Source organism: Oenanthe melanoleuca, chromosome 3, assembly GCF_029582105.1.
Source record: "Oenanthe melanoleuca isolate GR-GAL-2019-014 chromosome 3, OMel1.0, whole genome shotgun sequence".
Taxonomy (NCBI): Eukaryota; Metazoa; Chordata; class Aves; order Passeriformes; family Muscicapidae; genus Oenanthe; species Oenanthe melanoleuca.
The window spans coordinates 70,808,864-70,829,643 of NC_079336.1; the positions used below are offsets into that span (position 1 = coordinate 70,808,864).

The window sequence follows — 20,780 nt, forward strand, 5'->3', positions numbered from 1 at the left end:
AGCCGATGATTTGTTTTATTTTCCTTAGAACAAAATAATATTGATCAATTTCAGCACAAACACATGAAATGGATTCCCAGCCAATGAGAGAGAATGTGTCATGAATAACGAGACCTGATATTTATGCAAGATTGTTACAGATTTCTGGAAATTTGCCATAAGAGACAAATTAAATGAAAGTATTATTTTAAAATTGTTAATTTAATCTGTAAATTAGTTGTTTAGGAACTGATGCAGTAATCAACTATTTAACTACCCTAACAGGAGTTCCCAACAAATCATGGATTCATAGGATGGTCTGGGTTGGAAGGGGCCCTTGAAGATCATCTAGCTCCAACCCCTGAACCATCTTCCTCCTTCCCCTAAAAACACACAAAAGAAATACTCTCTAATTAAGCTTTGCACATTAGGAATCTAAGTTGAAGTAATTCTCTGTGTTTCTGATATGACAACACATTTTACTGGATACATTTTAAGTGTATATTGTCTTTATGCTATTGCTCTTATAGATAAAGCCCCTCTTTGGTGATGAAATTCTTTTAGCTAAACCAGTCTGAAAGTCTAGTTAGGTTTAGAAGGGCCATAAAATATTGATAGGGCTTGCCTCCTTTCTTAGTATAGTGTAAGGTAATATTACACTTTAAAATCACATTAAAAGCAATAATGCATTCTCCTGATATTTCTGCATTCTCCTAGATTGTCTCTGATAAACTGCATAAAAAAAATGAAACACCCTTGCATGATTGTTTTACTCAGCATACTAGCTATGTATAAATTTTTAAGGCATGTTAAAGCAAGGAATCAGGTAAGCATCTGCATTCAGTTAACACCACTTATATATCCTCATACTTTTTTCCAACCAAATGCATCTTGAAGAATTCCTGAAAGGTATCCAAGGCAAAAAATATTTTCCCATTTTTATTATATGCTTGCTTATGTTAATTGTAGGCAGTTATTTAATGAGCATGTATGACCATAATCCTGAATTAAACAGTCATTATGTTTGATTTCCAAGAATCAGATGACAATCAGAACAATCATACCCAGTAAGTAAACTGGAGTTACGCTCTTGGATCTCTATTTCTCTTTCTAGAAATAAAAAAAACATGGCAGCCAAGTTCTAATCTTTGGCCTTCAACCCACTCAGTGAGTTATTGGAAGAAAGTCTTATTATTCACCCTTAGAGAGCAGTGATGAACACAGAGTACCCACAAGAACACTTACTGTGGGCTCAAAGTTGAACAATAGTAACAGCCTGAAACTTGCTAATGAAGAATTTTTGATTTTTAAAACTAATCAAGAAGTTCACAATTACTGCCCTTAGCATTTACAAAATGAGAACAGTGTCCCAGAGGAAACCAAATTAATGGTCCACAAAATACTTCCAGAAAGGGGAAGAATTCCATGTATTCAGGCAACTCATTGCCCAATTTGTCAAGTCCTAATCTAACATCCTGACACTATGTTAATTTGTTCTTCTCATGAACACAGTGAACACATCTGAGAAAGAGCATATGATAGAAACGCCTTATTTAGATAAATAAGACTCATTACACAACACATACTTCAGACATGTAAGATAATATACAAAAATAAAATATCACTGTCAGGGCTGGTGATGAAGATCTCTGAGACTGTACTTGTCACAAATTTAAGTGTGATCTAGATGCCTCTAAAAATATTTTCTGTACACAGGAACCATAGTGAAAAGACCTTTGTAAAAACTAGCAGTGAGTATTCTCTTCAGAAGGAATTTAAGAAGTTAAAAACCTCCCAAGAAAATGAAGCCAAGATACAGCTCACAGATGGCTGTGTGTTTTTGAAATACTGAACTACAACACAAGATAATACTCTTCATAGAAATTTAATAAACTTCATACATATAACGAGGCACAGATCAAAAAATATTAACAGCAGAAGCCTCGAGAACTTCTGACAGCCTATAAAAAGTTCAGAAAGAAGTTTTGGTCATCTTTTATGAGGAAAATTGCCATTAAAATACTAGTAATTCAAGAAGGAGTTAAATCTCCACAACCTTAATAAAATTCTAAAAAAGAATCTGAAGATTACCAGGCACTCTTAGAAAACAGTGCAGAGTAGAACAGAGTTGTATTCTAGTCTAACTTCACTGAAAGTATTTTAAAATGCCCCTACTACAGAACACTTGAACATTCAAGTGGAAGCACAATTTTCTGCCCTTTTTGGGCTGTATTTTTTTCTCATATCTCTGAATTTTTCTTTCTGTCTAGTGAATAATATATCAATTTAAAGGTACAAAAAGCTTCATACTGCAAACTTCACAACTTGGATCACTTCACGTCTTAACCCTGCAGCACATTTACCTCACCTTATCTCTCATCCATTTATCACAGCTGTTGACCTAAATGTTAAAGTTGATTTATGTAGACAGCAATGCAATCTTGTATTTTTTGAAAGATTTGAAAAAATATTCTATTCACATTCTCACTGATTTGCTGAGGTGTGATAGGAGACTCTAGAGATCATTTGATCCAATCTCCCTGCTCAAAACAGGGTCAACAAGAGCAAGTTGATCACTACCCTGTCCAGTCAAGTTTTAAGCATCTTCAAGGACAGAGACTCCACACCTGCTGACAACACCACAGCAGACACACCAATGACCTGGTTATTTCACTGTCCAGTGTAAATCATCTTGCCACTGACAAATGAAAACTTTAAGTAATTGTTCTTTTCATTTCATATGACATGCCTAACCACAAATCACCAATGATGTGACGTGACTATCAGCCTGATTTTACAAAAAGAGAACCACAAATAACAGAATACTGAAGCAAAGGATTTGGTTTTTGGGGATTTTTAAAGTATTGTAAAGTTTTTCGATTTGGTTGTTAATCCTGGGGTTTATTTGGAGAGATATCTCAAAGGAAATCTCATTCTCCATACTGAAAACCAGATCATTTAGCATACTTTAACACAGCACTTGGTCTACTGGACAAACAAATCCATTCTTTTGATTCTGAGAAGCAATGGATCACGTTTCCTACCTGCTGTCCTGTCTGCGGTAATCCTGCTGGTCTATTCTGATCATTGGCTTCACCATTCCTCGCTCGGCTGTGCTGGATGCAGATGATGTCCTGTCACCATCCAGCCTGCTGGTGCTCTAATTCAAAACAACAGGACAGGTGCTTAGCATGCAAGCACTGCACGAGCCAGTATTTGTGCTAGCACCACTAAAATGAAGCTGAGGGCTGAAGCTTGAAGAGAGATGGGGAAACAGAAAAGGGAGTATGGCACAGAGAGTGACAGCTCAGCAGGTGTTTTCACCACAGTGAAGCACTGCAGAGCCTGCTTCCAATTCAACAGACAACAATGGCCAGCCAGGAGCAGCTCTTTGTAAATGCACTGCTAGAATTTATAATGCAGCTTTCAAACATCTTTAATCAAAAGTTGCATAGCTACAATACAAAGTAAGAATGAGTAGGGAATCAAAACTTTAGGTAAGAGAGAAAGCTAAATATGTTTACAAATTTAAAACTGGCCGTGCTCCCCCATTCTGCTTCTGCAATAGCTCCAAGTGTTCTCACTACTGATCTATCTAAATATAACTTATCCCGATCTTAAGAAAAGCCTGATCTGGCAGGCAGTACAAAATTTCCAAGACAAGAAGGAGAAATTCAACCTGTGTTTTTGTTTTTTTTTTTTAATGTACCATTTCATTTGTTTTCTTTTGGTGTCTCATGCTTCTTAATAGGAAGCTTTTAATTTATGATTTCTAATTCATGCAAACCCTATCAGGAATGGGACAAATACACTAAGCAGCAAAATAGAGAGCAATTTTTTTCAGCATAAAGAATAGAAAACAAGACATCAGTAAAACTGAAAGCATTTCAACTTTTCATAAGAAATTTCTAGGACTAAATTATCTACTTCAACATAGAAAAACCTGCCAACAAGTGCATCTCAAAGCAGGAATTTGAACTAAATCACTTTTCACCACCACGTCTCAAGAGAACTTTCATTAAACTTACTGTTACCCTTTTTCCAAACAGAAAAGCAAACTTAGAAGAGAGTAAATGTTAGAAAATAAATTATTTTCTAGTGCTTTTTTAATCAGTGCTTTAACAAGACGTCATACACAATCTCAAACAGTACAACTAAAAAAGAAACTAAACTTTCCCATCAATGCCTAGGTCCACTAGAGGTATTTTTCTAGTGACTGTGAATAGGATATGAAGCATGCTATATCATAAAGCCAGAAACTCTCATTCTGAAAAATTTTAAGACATTTTATTAGTTTATAAAGTTTCTGCTCTTCCTTCTAAAATATCACTAAAATTCTTATTTGAAGTAGGTAAAGAATACATGTAAGATAAAAGAAAGCACTATCCGATGCTACAATGAAAGTAGAGAAACTGAATCAAAAGACTGTGGTAAGAAAACAAATAAGACTAAAAAGATGTTCAAAAGCTGTCAGAAATATTAGTATCTGCACTGCTGCATTAATATCACTAAATATTTACAAGCATTTCAGTTTTGCAATAGTAGAAATAAAACATAAAAGGGAATGCAGTTCTGGGAAGATTACTCCATTTCATACTGCTGAAATAATTCATTCTTTCATTTCATCTGAGGCATGTGATCATAGCAAATAAGGCATTAACCATCGTGTCATTTACTCTATTTGCTTGCTCTTGGAAAATGCAATTCTGACACAAAATCTATTAACAGAAAGTGCAGAAAGAAAGCAAGAAAATATTATCATCTCATAAAATGTTTATAATTATGACTGCACAGACAGTTTGTTTAGTCAATGTGTGTACAGGAGCTCTATTGAAGTCTGAAGTCACATCCATTAAATTTTAAAAGCCTAGTTAAATTAAAATTGAACAGCCTTTCACATTTTATATAAAGCATTGATTTACCCCATCACAAATGACAACAGCCATATGCTACACACACAAGGTAACAATATACCTACCAGTTCTAACAAGAATCTCTACCTGCATGTAATCTGCTTTCCATAAGTCAGTTTGGGGAGAAACTACTTCAGGTTTGGAGAGTTTGCCTTTCTAAAAAATGTTACTATTCTTGACATGAAATGCATGCCCAAAGCCAATACAAATTTAAACAAAAGTGTTTTGGAGAAATACAAACAAACAAACAAATATAAAATAATAATGCATATAATATCTGAGCCCATCCTCAAGGAAAAGCAGCTGGGGAGACTGATAAATTGGCCACGCTTCCCCAAATACTACTGATGTTGTAATTTTGATTTAACTTTCACATGCTCTTATTTATTGCTAACTTAGTCATAATACAATACCTTGCTTGCTGGTAATGCTGTTCCACTGTGAATATCTCCCTCCAGATCAAATGTGGTTTCCTGGACAGCTCTATAAGCAAGATAACATTTCCAGTATGTTTTAGAAATTATATGGTCAAAACTTTAACAAACAAGAAACACAGTAACTAAAATTAGTAAATTAAAATTCAAGGCTTATACCATGAGTCTAGTTAATATTAACTTTTTCTAATACTGCATTAATTCTTCATATTAATAAAGCCTAAAAATATTTATTTAGATAATTTCATTTGGAAAAGCAGATTCTTAGCTAATTTCTTCCCAGTCAAGTGAGAAAATACGAATACACATAAACGTAATACACATAAACCATGCTTGTGGCATTCTATTCACTACAGTAGACTAGATACATTTTTTACTCAGCTCTTTAGTATTAAATGTACAATATCACATAAATAATTCATAAATCATAGTCATGCATATCTCCTTATTCTAAAGATTTTTAAAAATATTTGATTGTTCAAGCTGCCATAGATTTTACTGTCCAGATAAAGCTCTGCAGTAATACAGTGCTTTCCAGTTGACTGTAAATCTGCAAGAGCACATATTTATTGATCTGCAGGCTAAATGCAGAATGAACTCAAGATTTAAGCAAGAATATTCCATGACAGCTACACGGCTGGAGATCCTCCTGCAAACAGGGCCTACAAAAAGCATAGCGTCCTTCCATAAGAAAATACAGTGGAGAAAAAATAAAAATGGATAAAACATGCATCTATATTAACTCAGGAGATAAGCTGCTTTTCTTCTCTCTCACTCATCTCCAAGCCAATTTGTTACTTTTCTAAATGACATTATACAATAATGTATATATTAACAATAGTAGCCTCATTTGGACCCAGAGAAGATGGAAAATAGAAGGTTAGTTTTTTTCCCCTCCTACACAAACTGATTTTTAGATTGTTTCTCCTGAATATTTCTATAGCCATTGAACAAAATACGTGAACCTCTATGAATCACAATATCTATGATCAGTATTTTTATTATGCATCTATCAAAAATATGAATGAGAAACTACAGGGTAGACTTCTGGACTGTCAGTCATTGCAACACAGAAACTAGTGGGTAAGTAATCACACTACAAAAAGTGGTTATTATATTGAGACATATAGTTCCCTATCTTAACAGTCTCATTTCATGACAACTTCATTTCAAATCCTTTTAGTGGAATTTTGGAAGTTACTATCTGAAAGAAAACAAAACCCAAACACTCTGAAAATATTCAGCAACTTCTTGACTTTTTCTGGAGCTTGGATGAACTGTGAAATACAGGAAAATAAGCCATTATAGTGTTTTTCAAACAGAAGTGAGCATGAGGAAAACTTGTTTGAAAACTTCACAGTGAAAAAGACACTTGCTAATCCTACATAAAATCACAAGGTGGAGCTCAAGTATTAAAATTATATATTTAACACTTTAAATGAGTTCACGCACTGGTCCCTGGCCATTTATAATACTCATATTCTGTATTTTTTCCCAAGGGCTCCCTTTCTAACCTCAGTAGAATGAAAATAAATTTTACTCACCCAGCTTTGTGTCTTGGACCTTTGACCATAAGACTTGCATCAGTAGATCTTTTGGAAATAATATGGTCCTGAGTAGGATCCACAAACTTAAATACATGAGAAGACCCAAACTGAACCTTCATTCCACTTTGCAGCATGGTGGTTTCTGAAATACGCTGACCTTCCACGTAGGTTTCAGCATCAATGCTTCTCGGGGTTACAGTAACAACTCCATCCATATTAGTGAGGTCACAGTGGTGAGGCTGAATTCCTGGACCAAATAACTGGGAATAAAATTAATTAACATAGAATAAACTAAATTATACTGCAGCAAAAACAAAAACAAAAAAAACAAAAAAAAGCAAAACAAAGACTAAGATGTAGCTTATTTATAGAGTAGTTATTTAACTTTGTTTGATAATGAATTTACAGAGATGAGGGGATGACGGGTACTAAAATCAGTGAGTTTTACTTCATTATTCAATGCAACAAAAATAATAAAACACATGTCAGCAGACGTCCCTTAATGAAAATTTTTCACTGCTTTAGTCATATACTGTTTTCTTCCACTTGCTGTTTTATACAAAATCTCACAATGCAAATAATTATAAATCGACTAACTTCACTGACATGGACCCAGGGTACCGTAAGAGACTCCCTGGCATGAAATTCATACAAATGTTTGTTTTATACTCTTAATCCCATAGAGGTAGGATTTTTAAGACTAGGACTTGAAAGCCATTAAGCAGTTGCAATAACACTGAAATACACTACTTGATCCAGTTACAAAAAAGAAAACCCCATTTTAAATAATAAACACCTTAAATAATAAAAACTTCCCTTAAAATAATAAAACCCTTCTCTTAAATCAAGAGTGGAAGTAAATTAAAACTGATAGTTAAGACATTATTACAAAATTTCAGGAATATTTTATCTTTCAAGCCTTGAAGGGTATTTACAGCATATTTTATTAAGATTCCACAATGACATATAACACACCAGAGATCAAATCAGTACTGTAATATGAGTCTGCTTTTTTCCATACCTGAATGGAATTGTCATCAAATTTTTCAGTTCCAACTTCAGTGACACTTAATTGTAGACGATAGAGCTTTGGCTTGTCCCTGGAGTCAGAGCCATCTGCACAGCAAGCCACAAATATTAATTTGCAAGTTAATAAAGTTCAAATATTCACACAGTATTTCTACATTTACTGCAACTTAGTTCAGAATAGCAATGTTCACAAAAAAAAAAGAAAAGCTGAGTGACATTCTTTCAAGATTGTTGGGAACTTGGTTGTTCCTCATCATGTAAGAACCCTGAAAGCAGAGAAAGTCTAATTGGAGCAGCTGTTTGTTAGAAGTGCAAAGAGTAAAGTAATCAAGAACTACTACTCTGAACATACTATGAAGAAGCTTTTCTATTTCCTTAGTGGTTTAAGCAATACAACAGTTTTTATAAATCTCTAAGATTTTATATGGGTATACCAGTATGGATATAGAAGAAAAATAAAATAAAATACCTGAAGACCCCCACATTAATATTATCTACTGATCTTACTAAAGTACACGTTATCAGCAATATCTGCTGTCAAGTGAGATCCACATACCAAACTGTTTCTGAACAGATGCTGAATTAGAACAATATTAAAGACGATCCTACAAAATGCTTACCTATGACAGCTTTAGTGTTAATATACAGGACTTAACACTTCCGGCCTTATCTTTATAGTTCCATTGACCTATAGTTTCATCTCACAGAAAATGAGGTAAAAAATAAAGTCCAACTTCCTACTCCCCTCAGAAATATGTACTGCCCAACAGAACAAAATTTCACAAGTTCCACTGGACATACAAAGTGTACACAATTTAGCTGGTGCCTTCACAGGCTAGCACAAATGGCTTTTGGCATAAATATAAATCCTCACCACTCCTCAGAAAATCCTACAAGTTTAAATATGAGTGGAAACTGAAGTAATACTGTCATTTTTAACTTCTCTCCAATCTCTTCTCCAAAGCAAAGTTGTAAAGAGAGAGGCTGCAAGACAAAGAATGTCTTAGCTGTGGAAATGAACAATGATTTCATCTCCGAAAAGGTTTTAGAGAATATTATTAAAGCCATGGCACACACATTGATACAGTCTGCACTAGGCTACTAGCTATCTTCAAATTTTTACGTGGAAGTGAGTACAAACAGAAGCTTCATAAATCTAGCTATAAACTCCCAGAATCTGTTTATTAAAATCAGAATTCAAACCACTTAATCATAAAAAGGCAGCTATTAATAAGTTTCTTCTGCAGCTGTTGGGATGTTATTGGGACCTAGAGACACCAGGCACAGATAGTCCATAGACTGGTACCATAAATATTAAAGTTAAGCGCTGATACTACAGTAATAAGCAGTTATTGAACAAGGAAACGCTATCATAACATTAGTATGTCATCCATCACAAAAGAAGCACCCATCATAAGACCACTCATCCCTCTAAACATCTTTCATGTAGAAGGATAAACCTTTTATGAAATCTCTGTATTTGAGTTTAGAGAGGCATTCATCTAATGTCATGATAACCCAGAAAAGATAATGCTAGTACAACGTCTTCAGCAATTTGAATTGTGTGCAATTTTAAATACTTAATAATGCTAAATCAGAAATCATATGGCTGCTTCTTCAGTATCACTAAATGCAGACATGTAATAGATTACTGAATGCATCTGACTTCTTACACCAAATTCCATTATTTTTCATTATATCACCCCACAACTTACACATCAAAACCTAGAGTACCTCCTTTATTAATTTATTTATTTATTAATCCAAAAGTAAAGTATTTCCTCCTCCTACCCACATCCTAGTTTGGTAAAACTGGCACCCAGGTGTGCATGCTTTCAGGCAACAATTGCTCAAGAAATGTATATTCGTATCACAGTGTTTCTGCTGATGCAAATTAAGACCTTTGTTTCTCTGCAGCGTCCATTGTAGCAAGGAACACACCCTGTGCTAAAACCACAGCACTAGAAACAAATGCAATTTTTTCTTCCACAAAAAAGAGAAAATGTTAAGGAGTTATTCAAAGCTATTTGGGTTATTTTTTATACTCCATCAGTAATAAAAGCCAATTTCTACAGTAAAAGGTATCTTAATCTTGAAGATAATCCTTCAAATCCTAAGAATAATGGAAAGACTTTTTGTTCTAGAGGAGGGACGCAGAAGGGAAGGACAGTTGTGTTATACTACAGTGAAAAGCGTATTTCCTGGTTTTCAACAGCTGGAACCTCATCTAAATGGTATTTGGAAATGTAGCAGAGTATATATTCTGTTATATATGAAGACTGATCTGAGCAAAGCATGCAATACAAACAGATTTCATTACTTGGTTTATGCACTTGAGTCACCATTCACCATTCACCTTTCAAATAGCAATGTTATAAAAAGATCTGTAGTGAACAGAACTGAATAGTCACTGTAAGGAGATCAAGTCAGTGGTTTGAGGCATAAACATGTATATTTGAAACAACAGAAAAAAAACAAGACAGGCCATCCTTCATGAATTTGTATTTTAAATGTGTTATTTCACCACCAAAAGGTGAATACTACATCACTCTGAAAATTTATATCACTAGTCCAACACTTGAAACAATGCTGAGAAATAGTACTGACTTAGCACCAGACCAAACCAAATGATGAAGATTAGTTCATTGAAAACAAGTACGCCCAAAGTTGAACAAAAATGGCCACACAATGGACTTTACCTATTGAGTTAAAATTAGTTAAGTCTATGCTTGAAAAGAGTATTTCCTGTACAAGTTCCTAACTACTAAGGGTTAAAACACTAATTATCTTAGGACATGGTTGGGAAGATCTGAAATACCATGTCAAATTCAGGAGATAATTCTACCATAAAATTTCAGACAAGATTTGCACTTCCAGCAGAAGGAGCCAATAGTAAATTTTTTTTTTTATTGTAACAGACAACAAATCTCCATCAAACTCATGCACAAAAACATGCTATACTGCAGTTCTGTTCTCAGAAAGTTGGCCATGAAAACACCCTGGCCAAGCTTCCCACTTCTCCAACCTTCTCCAGTTCTTCTTTCCAAGTTGTTATACCTCCATGTCCCCCTCATCTCCCACTGCTATCTCCTCTACAGCTCGAGTTTGCTTTTTTTTAGATGAAGCAAGGAAAAAAGCCTCATGGGTTTGCCTTTTTATTTTTTATTTATGCTTTGTAATTTTAATTTTAGGCTTGTAGGATCTGAAGCTCACATCTGAAATAATGGGGGTTTGCCATTTTTCTCAGTCTTTAAATATTATTATTATACAACTGAAGTTATTACCATCCCATAACTCATCAAAAGCCATATTCACAGATAATACAAACAGAATCAGCTATTCAAAGTGCTGCTGAATGTCACTCCAGTCTATTTCTATTACTATCAGATTCATCTTGCTTTACTGTTTCATTCACATGACTTGGATACAGAGACAATTGCTGACTGCCACATGTACGGCCACAAGCTACTGAAGTGCATCCTCTACCATGCAGAATCTCATCTTCAGTCAATGAAACAGCAACATTAGCAGCTGTGGAGAAGTGGCAAAACTGGAGATACCTCACTAGCAAACTTACTGAATTTGTGCAATTGCACAGGGCATGAAAGTGAGTCTGCTAGGTTCTTCTGTAAAAATATAAACAGCCTCTGTTTTGACAGGAGGACATTTCCACTGCAGTTATTTCTATAATACATACAAGTATCCTAAAGTGCTTTTATTCCAAAGACACAGTCTGACATTAGAGTATAAAGATCTCTTTTTCACACACTGAGATAAATATTTTAAAAACTCTTCCTTTCCACCCCATCTGAAATTCCAAAGAATAATATGAAACACCACAGAGTAGAAAGTGAGTTCATTTTCCCAGGGGTCCAAACACTATTTCACATAACAATGATCACAGATTTCATCCACTGCATCAATACAGTCAAATACTGAAAAGGGCAGTTAAGTTCCATGCCATTTACTCAATAACTGTTTTAACTACAAATTCTGTAAGCAGAGGGATCAAAGAACATTTAGTTCTACTACAACATTGCTTGTAAACCACCTCCTGAAATTTAGCTGTTAACCACAGCTGGAAGGCTGAACTCTTTGGATAACAGCACATTCATGATGTATTTGATGTTTGTTCACAGATCAAATAATTAAATGGCAGCTGACAAAACAGATAACTACTTCACAGCAGCAGTCCCTTGGAAAAAAAACCCTGAAGGTAAGTAAGACAGCCCTTCATTTGTCATAAAGAAACATAAGATTTACAGTTAGAGAAGTTTTTAGTGGCTAATGAGAGAACAGTATCAAATACAGCATTACCTTCGTAAGTGTGATAGTTGTAGTAGGCAAAGTGATTCCTTCTCCCTGGGGTTAGAAACACATGCAGAGGACCCAGGTGAAGGCAGCACCAGCAGGACAGATACCATGCAGAACATGCGCAGGAAGGCAAGAAAAGAAAAGACAGGAAAGGGTGAAACTGTAGCCAGACAACTCCTATTCAATTTATAAGGATTAAGTTCATTAAACTCTTTCAATTTTAGAAACTGTGTAGAATATAAAGACATCAGTACTACAAAGCTACTGAATGAAACAATCCTTATTGTTTAGAGAAGTATCAACAAGCTGTTAGAAGAAAAACACGAACAGCAGGTCAGTCTCACAGGCAATGTGAGAAGCTCAGCACAAAGCACTGACACCTGCAGCACTGCAGGCTGGGTTTTTTCTCTCCATTATTGGGTATCTCAGGCCACTGCCCGAGAACATTTTAATGACAAAGCACAAAATCCCATGAAGAGTAAGAGAACAAGAAAAGAAATCAACAATACTACTAAAAGAATCCAAAATATTAATGTGTAAACCAAAGCTCAACCTGTAGAACATCACAATACATTTCATATATTCTGCGTACTGATAATTTCATCTGGATTTAAAACCTACAAAAAAATCCCTCTCACTGTTTGACCATAAATTTAACCTTTTTTTTTTTCAGTTCTGATCCAGCAAAGATTTCAGCACCAATTTCCAACCTTGCTTCTCAAAAGGTACACAACCAGACTTCAAACTGTAACATTTACTTGAATATCTGAGTGTACTCAAGTTACACTTAATAGGAAAAGAGCTGTATATAACTCAATCACCAAAAATGAAAGCCCATATCCAAATCTATAAACATGAGGATGACAAAAATTAAGACACAATTCTTGTATGTTTCATACACAATCAATCTCCCCAGCTTTCCCTAGATCATAAAACTACTTGCACATTACCACAAAGCCCAGAGTGTTCTAATTATGCCAAAATAAAATTAAGCCTTGCTAGTGATTTGAAAGTTCCATATAGGCTAAAAAATGTTTAACATCTAAGTTTGATTTAAAAATTCATGTTCTTGCCCTGTTAAAAAACGTGATTTTCCATGTATGGCACTGTCAAATACCAGGTTATGCTACAGTGTACTTGTGAATGTAAAGCAAATCAGATTCAAGCTTAGTAAATAATTTCTCCCCTTCTTCTCACTCCAAACATTTGCTGCTAAGATTTTGATATTACAGCAATATGCATCTCTACCGTTAGAATTGTTACCTCCTATCTGGAATCTGACATCAGAAGAACAACTCACGTGGCACAGACTTCCTGCCACACAGAGTTCCTCGTGCTTACAAAGAATGTATTATTTTTGAAAAATTCAAATGACCATATTATAATGCAATTTAGGTTATCAGATACCCGGAACTCTTACCTGGGCTTAATTCTACCAAGTATGGTAGTTTCTCAGGAGGAAGGCAAGAGCCATAGCCAGAACCATCAATTCTTTCCTTCCCCTTTAATTGCTTTCCATCAGCTATCTTCCTGGTCTTCTTGGGGACATAATCAGGAGGCCGTCTTTTCAACTGAAAGACCAGTATTCCTAAAACACAGTATTATACATCCTTTGAGTCACACTACTAATGAATAAGCACACAATCAACATCTACTAATCTGCAAGTGTCCCATAGGATTACTTCCAGTTTACTAAGTTCCTGTCACTTCTTTAGAATAGTTTTAACTTAAAAATAACTACACACAGATTAAAAAGCATACTTCAACACAGTGAATAATTTAGAAACTTTAGGACAAAACGCAAAAGCTTTCTACTACCTAATGATGTAATACTATAAACAGTAGCTTCATCAGCTCAACAACACAGTAAATAACTCTAATACCCTCTAGTACTTTAAGTGCCCAAAACCAAAACACACTAAAATGTATGCTAGAATTTCCTCCTTTACAGAGACTTCACAATATGGCTTACAACTCAAGCACAAAATATGTTAAAGGCTTTTGGACATACCTTTATCACTAGGCCACTCCCTGAATATCTGCAGTGGACACTCATCATCATCAAGAATAGTTTCTTTAGCACCTTTATCATCAGAGTGCTGAGCACCAGGAGGCAACATGACCTAAAAAAGAATTATCAGTTTTCAGAGCTGTTAGTGGACAATTAGAAGAACACTCAGGGGTATATACTCTGATAACTTTTCTTTGCATGTGTTGTTTATAACAAGAGATAAGGCCAAAGAATTCAATAACTTGGAATGTATTTTGTTTTCCAAGATTTTTCTAACACTCCTCTCTCACCTCTTGCTACAGTTATATCACATTTTCCAGAACACCAAATAAGTCTAAAAAGCAATGAAAAGCAAGTTACACTTAAAGTAGGCAAGACCTTCTTTCAGTAATAAAAATAAAAAATTCCAACTTCTCATTAGCTAGACAAAAAAAACCCCAAAAAACCAAAAAAAAAACCCCCCAAAAAAACCCCTGTGGAGATGACAGTTAAAAAACAAAACTGAACTTTCCATTATTATTTCCCACACTGGCATCATCCTTTCATTTGGCTAATGTCATTCTGCTACCATAACACACATATATATATCTTCAGAAAAGACACAACGAGCTGGCAAAGACTGTCACACCTGCTGCATCCTCGTCTTATCCAAAATTTACCTGGTGTACACAAGGGACTAAGGGCATAACTGCAGCATTTCACACAACTGCTTCATGCTGCCTAGCTCTAAGGAAGAAACAAAACCAAGTATACTTTTGGAACAGAACTACAGATTGTTCCTACCTGTTACAGCTATATCCTTACAAGGCAGAAGAAGGGGGAAACCTTGATTCATTAAATCTGATCTTAGAGGAGACACAGCCTGTAATTTCATGCATTACTGCTCCCCACAGCAATCAAGAAAAAGTAACAATGACAGGCAGTATTACAGTTATTAAAGACAGATCTTTCAAAGCTGAATCAAAAAATAAAATAAAATATACTGTACTCCCACATTTGTAATCCTAACAATGTTATTTAAATTCATAGACAGTTCTATTTTAAACAAACTACTCCAAATTATTCCCATCTCTGAACTGAAGCATGACCAAGGTAAGACCTTCTGAAGTGTTGCAGCCATTGGCTACAGCACCCTACTACACTGCAGCCCTCTAGAGACTTTCCACTCTCATTTGTTCCCTCCTTTGCACACTCATTTCTGTGTTAACCAAGTTCTCACAGATCCACCTCAAACATCCTTTCATCTCCTTCCAAGCAGGAAACAACTACATTTAGGATCAAAAGTATGTAATCCCTAAACCATTTTCTATGCAAAACTTGGCTAAACATAGGCCTAATTAAATTATCTTTAATTAGATTTTCAAATAGACAAGATATTATAAAAGAAGGAAAACATTAAAATGTATAAACCAGAGGAAATCAGAAACACATCTACAATCAAATCTTATCTTGCCGAACTACTCTATTTCACATCTCAGATTTTAAAATCAATTCCACATATGGGATAATTAAGGCAACACTGTGTTTCAAGCCATGTTCAACAAGCAAAAATGTGAAAATTCCAAAGCCCTCGAGACAGCAGGTAGCTAGTTACAAAGCACAAAATACACACAACACCAGGACCTGACCAAGACTGGACAGGGGAGGAAACTAAAGAAAAATCAAACACAGTGAAGCCAGAGGAACAGATGTGTTACAAATGCACAGGTGCTTCTTGAACCTGATACTATTCTACCATGACACTTGGATAAGCATCCATATTCAGCATTGGGTTTAAGGGCAGCAATGGTGAACTCGACAAGCTAGAGAAGAGGGGTCACAAAATGTACTGCTCCCCTCATCCTCCCAGTCAGCTGCCATTCTCCTCCTTTCTCAGGAAGTGAGCAGATAACTCAGACATCCCTCACTTTACAAAGGTCAGTGACCTAACCTGTAGAAAGATACAGAACGGACACCACATATCCAAGCTTCTGCAGGCCAGGAGGCTTCTAATCATTATGATGCCATTTTAGAAAATACCTCTGGTTTAGGCAAACCTCAGTGAATACTGAAAGCTGCCTCAGTGCCACACACAAAACTGAAATTCCTACTTTTTAGAATAACAGAAAAGCATGAGAATAAGTCTGTATAACGATTGGGTTTTGGCTTATAGGTAGAGATTTGCTTGAGTTTTTCAAAACAGATGCACTTAAATACGCTTTTGCAAATTTTCATCTATAAATACTGCTGAGATCAAGCACAGACATTTCCCTGATTTCTGCAACAGCACAGGAAATAGAGATGGGTCAAACCAGCCTAATATCACAAGTTTTGGAAGCAGTCTATAAACAGAAACAAACACAAAACTGAGAATTAGGAAAAATACACTCTGCTTCATCATGAGTGTATTCATAAGCAGATAAAAATTACCATAGTTATTCCATTCTATATTTATTAAATTAAAATGCAGTGAAACATGTAGAAAATACAAGCTAAGAAATTTAAATGAAGAGTATAGCAACTTCAGACTTAACTTTCAAAACATTTGCCGGAAAACAGTAGCTAAGTATTAAGGATTAAGCCCCCTGTGTTAAGTATTATATAGGCATCAAGTTACCAGACCCATCCGTAGTACAAGTCTCACACGAGAAAACCCTATGTTGTAACAGGTCTTCAATAGGTGCTTCTGTCATTTTAAAGTAAAAAGTCATGAATCTACTTAAGTACACCTGCTTATTGCAATTAATTCACCTAGAAATTTCCTTACAAGCTGGGAACACAGGCTCCGCTCATGCCCCTACTAGAACAACAACAAAAAAAATCCAACTAACAAAACAGCAGCAACAACACCACAAAAAACCCCACAAAACTCCCCCAACAGATCTTGCTAGAATACTTAATGTCTTATGTCTGTAACAACTATTCCTTAAAAAAAAAAACCCAATAAAACCTAGTCACCATGAAATGCATATTTTTGCCTGACGTTACAAAAAGTTATTTATGTCTTACCCTCAAGTAAAAAATAAGTGCATGCTAAAAACAAAAGTCTAATCAAGATTCTACTTTCAAGAGTTAACTGGTTTGCTGCATGCCTGAAGTCTAATGCCCTGAGTGAATATGCACAGGTAGCTTGGAAGACTGTCTAATTAATTTGACATCTTCAGAGATGTGCAGTGAACCCCACATTACTCAGGGAAACTCAAACCAAGCAAACTGAAACAAACAAAACACACACATTGGAACAAACTGCTGTCTACTTGCTTACACAGAAAAGTAGTTTAGAACCAAGCATAAAGGCACAGCCTGATACACTGCAAACCAATGTACAAAAGCAAACAACCAATAGGAAAATGCCATTTACAATAAAAGTTGTCAAAAATGTTATGAAAATGTCTTAAAATGTTTATCTTTCAACTGAAATTTAAGGAGTGATCTTTATTGCAGGTACTTGGACCGCCTTATAATGGTCTTGTCCTGTAACTCAAAATTCATCTTAATAGTTAAGTAAATGTCAACTGCTTAAATCTTCAAGACACTGCAAATAATTTTGCACACAAATTTAGGTATCCACGGGACGAACCATTAGTTTTTACATCTGTGAATCATCAGCATATTTAGTGGTATAAAACCACAGTGCCCAATGAAAAAATGCCATTTTCAGTATTAATGCTTTTCTATACAGCAAGCAGTAATTTGGTACAATTGGAAGATTAACATTTTAAAAACAAAAAACCTGGCATGTTACTTCACAATTCCTGACACTGTTAGATTTTGGGGGGAGGAGGGGGAACTTAGTCACAGAACTATCCAAGTCCTTCTATTTTACATGGAGGCTACTTCAAGAAAAAAACCCAACCAAATATGAAATGGGAGAAGATTGTGTTTTAGTAACTTACACAAGCAATACAATAATCCTTGGGATTTTCTTTTTCCAGGCCATATTTTTCCAGTGCTTCAATAACTGCAAAGTCTGCAGTATCTGTAGTGGACAGCAGGATTGTCTTGTACGGTATGTTTGGTTTTAAACTGTCTGCATAAATTCTCAGCGTTCCACCTTGGAAACCAAATGGAATCAACAATGCAATCAGAGAACAAAAGGACAGACATAAAGTCATTTATTACATTTCTAACAGAATATAAGAAGAAACCCCTTGAGAAATCATCTCATTATTCTACTAATACAAGAAAAATTACGTAACATCCCCAAAATAGATTTATCTCTGCCATTGGTAAAAATCTCCAGTCATATTTCCGTAATTTATCTAATGAAGTAGTTTTCCCAGTGTTTCACCATGCTTACTATTACATAAAGTTGAAATATGCAATGACTGGTTGAAGAACAGACCTTTCCCATCTTGACAGAAGACTGTGCTGACCTCCCTTTTTTCTTAAACAAGCCCATTTAAGATTTCCCTCAAGACAATGTTTTCTACACCTCTCACTCTTTCTTCACTACTCTTCCATGAACAGAATACATCATTTGAGATTTTATCAGTTCTAACATTGCTTCACTTGTTCTTTTTTAATGGTGTTTATACAATCGCTGTTGTTATATCCCCACCCCATGAATGAGAATCACTATTATTCACAAGATCTACCAGAATCCTTTATGCAGAACAATCAGTCCTTTACATCCTTTATTTATGCTACTGATTAAATTTTCTCTTTCGGGTCATTCAGCTTGTTCTTAGTACAATGAATGTCAGTTCTTTCAGCCAGCCTCCTCAGTTTGTCAGTTTAAGTCCTTCCTTCCTTCTTTCCCAGTTTAGAACTGACAGAAAGCTCAAGGAGCATACTCTCTCTCATCAGTCTGCCCACTACTGAAAGCTTTGACTCACACTCATCATGGAACACCCTCCTGTGGAATCCTACCTTTACAAACCCTTCCTTCAGTTACACCACAAATAAACTAGCCATGTGCAAAAAATGTTGAGAAAGCAAAACTTAGGTCAAATTTACAGAGTTGCTGGCCTTAAGAATGTTGTCTGGGTAAAAAATTTAACCAGGGGGTAAAATAACTTAACCAGAAGAACTTCAAGTACCTGAGTCTGGTCTGCCATCAGAACTGCGAAATTCCTGCATTCTCTTCTCTAGTTTTTGCTGCCGCCGCCGTTTCATAACCACCTCAGGATTGGATATTGTGCGAGTGAAGCTGGTCTCAGGCATATCTTTGTAAACCTCGGCTGCAAGGCGAAAATTCTCACTGCCAAGTTAGTTTAAATAAAAAGAATATCATTAGAAGCTTAAAATACATATATCCCTATTACTTCACCTAGGATAAAAAAGCAGTAATATTCGTAGACACAGGAGCTGATTTAAGTTATTGTAAGATGGTTTCTACATGAATTTCACTTTTACTAAGGTTAATGCTGTTCATAAACCCATGCTCACCTGGTATAAAACACCAATTTAAGGACCACTAGTTGCTAGTTTTCAAAGAAAACAAGAGGTCTTCTACCTCTTAAACAAGGGGGCAGGGGGAGAGGCATTAAAGAAACTTTACATCATATCCCTAACTTAATTATGATTTCCAATACTGCAAAGCATGCACTTGCAAGTCATGGCTTCGCTTCTGCAAATGCACTTAAAAACAACTATAATATAAATTTTAAAAAGTAGGTTTAAACCACTTACATGTCATCCCCATGAAGAAGCCTATCATCTTTATCTGACGCTTGTCGCAATGCCTCTTTTTCACGCCTCTTTTTTTCTTTTTTTTCTTTTTTTGAGAGAGTTCGCTTGAAATTCTGAATTACTCCCTCTTTTTCTTGTTTTTCAGGCCCATTACTCTGAGCTTTCTGAAATAAATGAGTTTAAAATAGCTTCCATCAATTTCAATCTGAAGAAAAGTTAGTATTGGTTTTAACTCTGCAGATGAATCCATTTAAGACACGGTATCACTGACCCAAAACCAACACTCCATTACACAGTGATGGGAGTAATGCTCTCAAGGGAAACACAGAGAAGGCAAATATAATGTCATGTTCCAAAGAAGGCATGAACTGATTCTACTCAACAAAGGGAAGAAACTGTAAAATTTTACTTGAGTAATGCCTTATATCCACTTGGCCTCAAAAGATTAACTGAAGGCCGCAAAACAAATTTTTGCTTCTGAGTAAAAATACTCTGTAACAATGTTGTGCTTAAACTGCTTTCAAGGCAACTGTGTTGGAACACCAGATAAAAATAAACTGCAGAAGGAAAAACATTACGGAGGAGATAAGAATAAACTGCAGAAGGAAAAACATTACAGAGGACTTTCCCACAATGGTGTATTTTTCCAAGATGTCATTCCAGTGTTCTCTTCAATTTCTACTCCTTACATACACAAGATACCTGCAATCCTAGGCTCATTTGCCTTCTCTAGAGAAGATTACAGAGCATGAGAGAAAGAAGATGCAGATTTTCTCACTTCTATCAGGAAGTGAAGAACAGAGAAGGAAGTTTGCAAATCACTTAATTAAATTAATAGGAATAGCAGGGTTGGTTCCTGTAGTGCAAGACAACATTAACTTTCCCTTCCGCCCTGTAACATGGATATATCCTGTAGTCAAAACCCAGTACAAGCTCACGT

The 20,780-nt window shown here is 35.5% G+C and overlaps 1 protein-coding gene across 19 annotated transcripts in view; it reads right to left on the reverse strand.

Moving 5' to 3' along the window:
- Positions 1 to 20,780, reverse strand: part of AFDN (afadin, adherens junction formation factor) — a 112,122-nt gene that overhangs the window by 56,984 nt on the left and 34,358 nt on the right. For 14 of the 19 annotated variants that reach the window (XM_056486563.1, XM_056486580.1, XM_056486562.1 and 11 more), the window contains exons 4-13: positions 19,841 to 20,004; positions 19,249 to 19,409; positions 18,103 to 18,260; positions 14,228 to 14,339; positions 13,637 to 13,804; positions 12,220 to 12,264; positions 7,895 to 7,989; positions 6,871 to 7,133; positions 5,306 to 5,375; positions 3,024 to 3,139 (exon numbers count right to left, since the gene is read on the reverse strand). In XM_056486563.1, coding sequence (XP_056342538.1) covers positions 3,024 to 3,139; positions 5,306 to 5,375; positions 6,871 to 7,133; positions 7,895 to 7,989; positions 12,220 to 12,264; positions 13,637 to 13,804; positions 14,228 to 14,339; positions 18,103 to 18,260; positions 19,249 to 19,409; positions 19,841 to 20,004 — 1,352 coding nt within the window. The remainder of the gene's footprint in view (positions 1 to 3,023; positions 3,140 to 5,305; positions 5,376 to 6,870; positions 7,134 to 7,894; positions 7,990 to 12,219; positions 12,265 to 13,636; positions 13,805 to 14,227; positions 14,340 to 18,102; positions 18,261 to 19,248; positions 19,410 to 19,840; positions 20,005 to 20,780) is intronic. The other 5 variants (XM_056486581.1, XM_056486569.1, XM_056486577.1 and 2 more) reach the window with 1 other exon arrangement.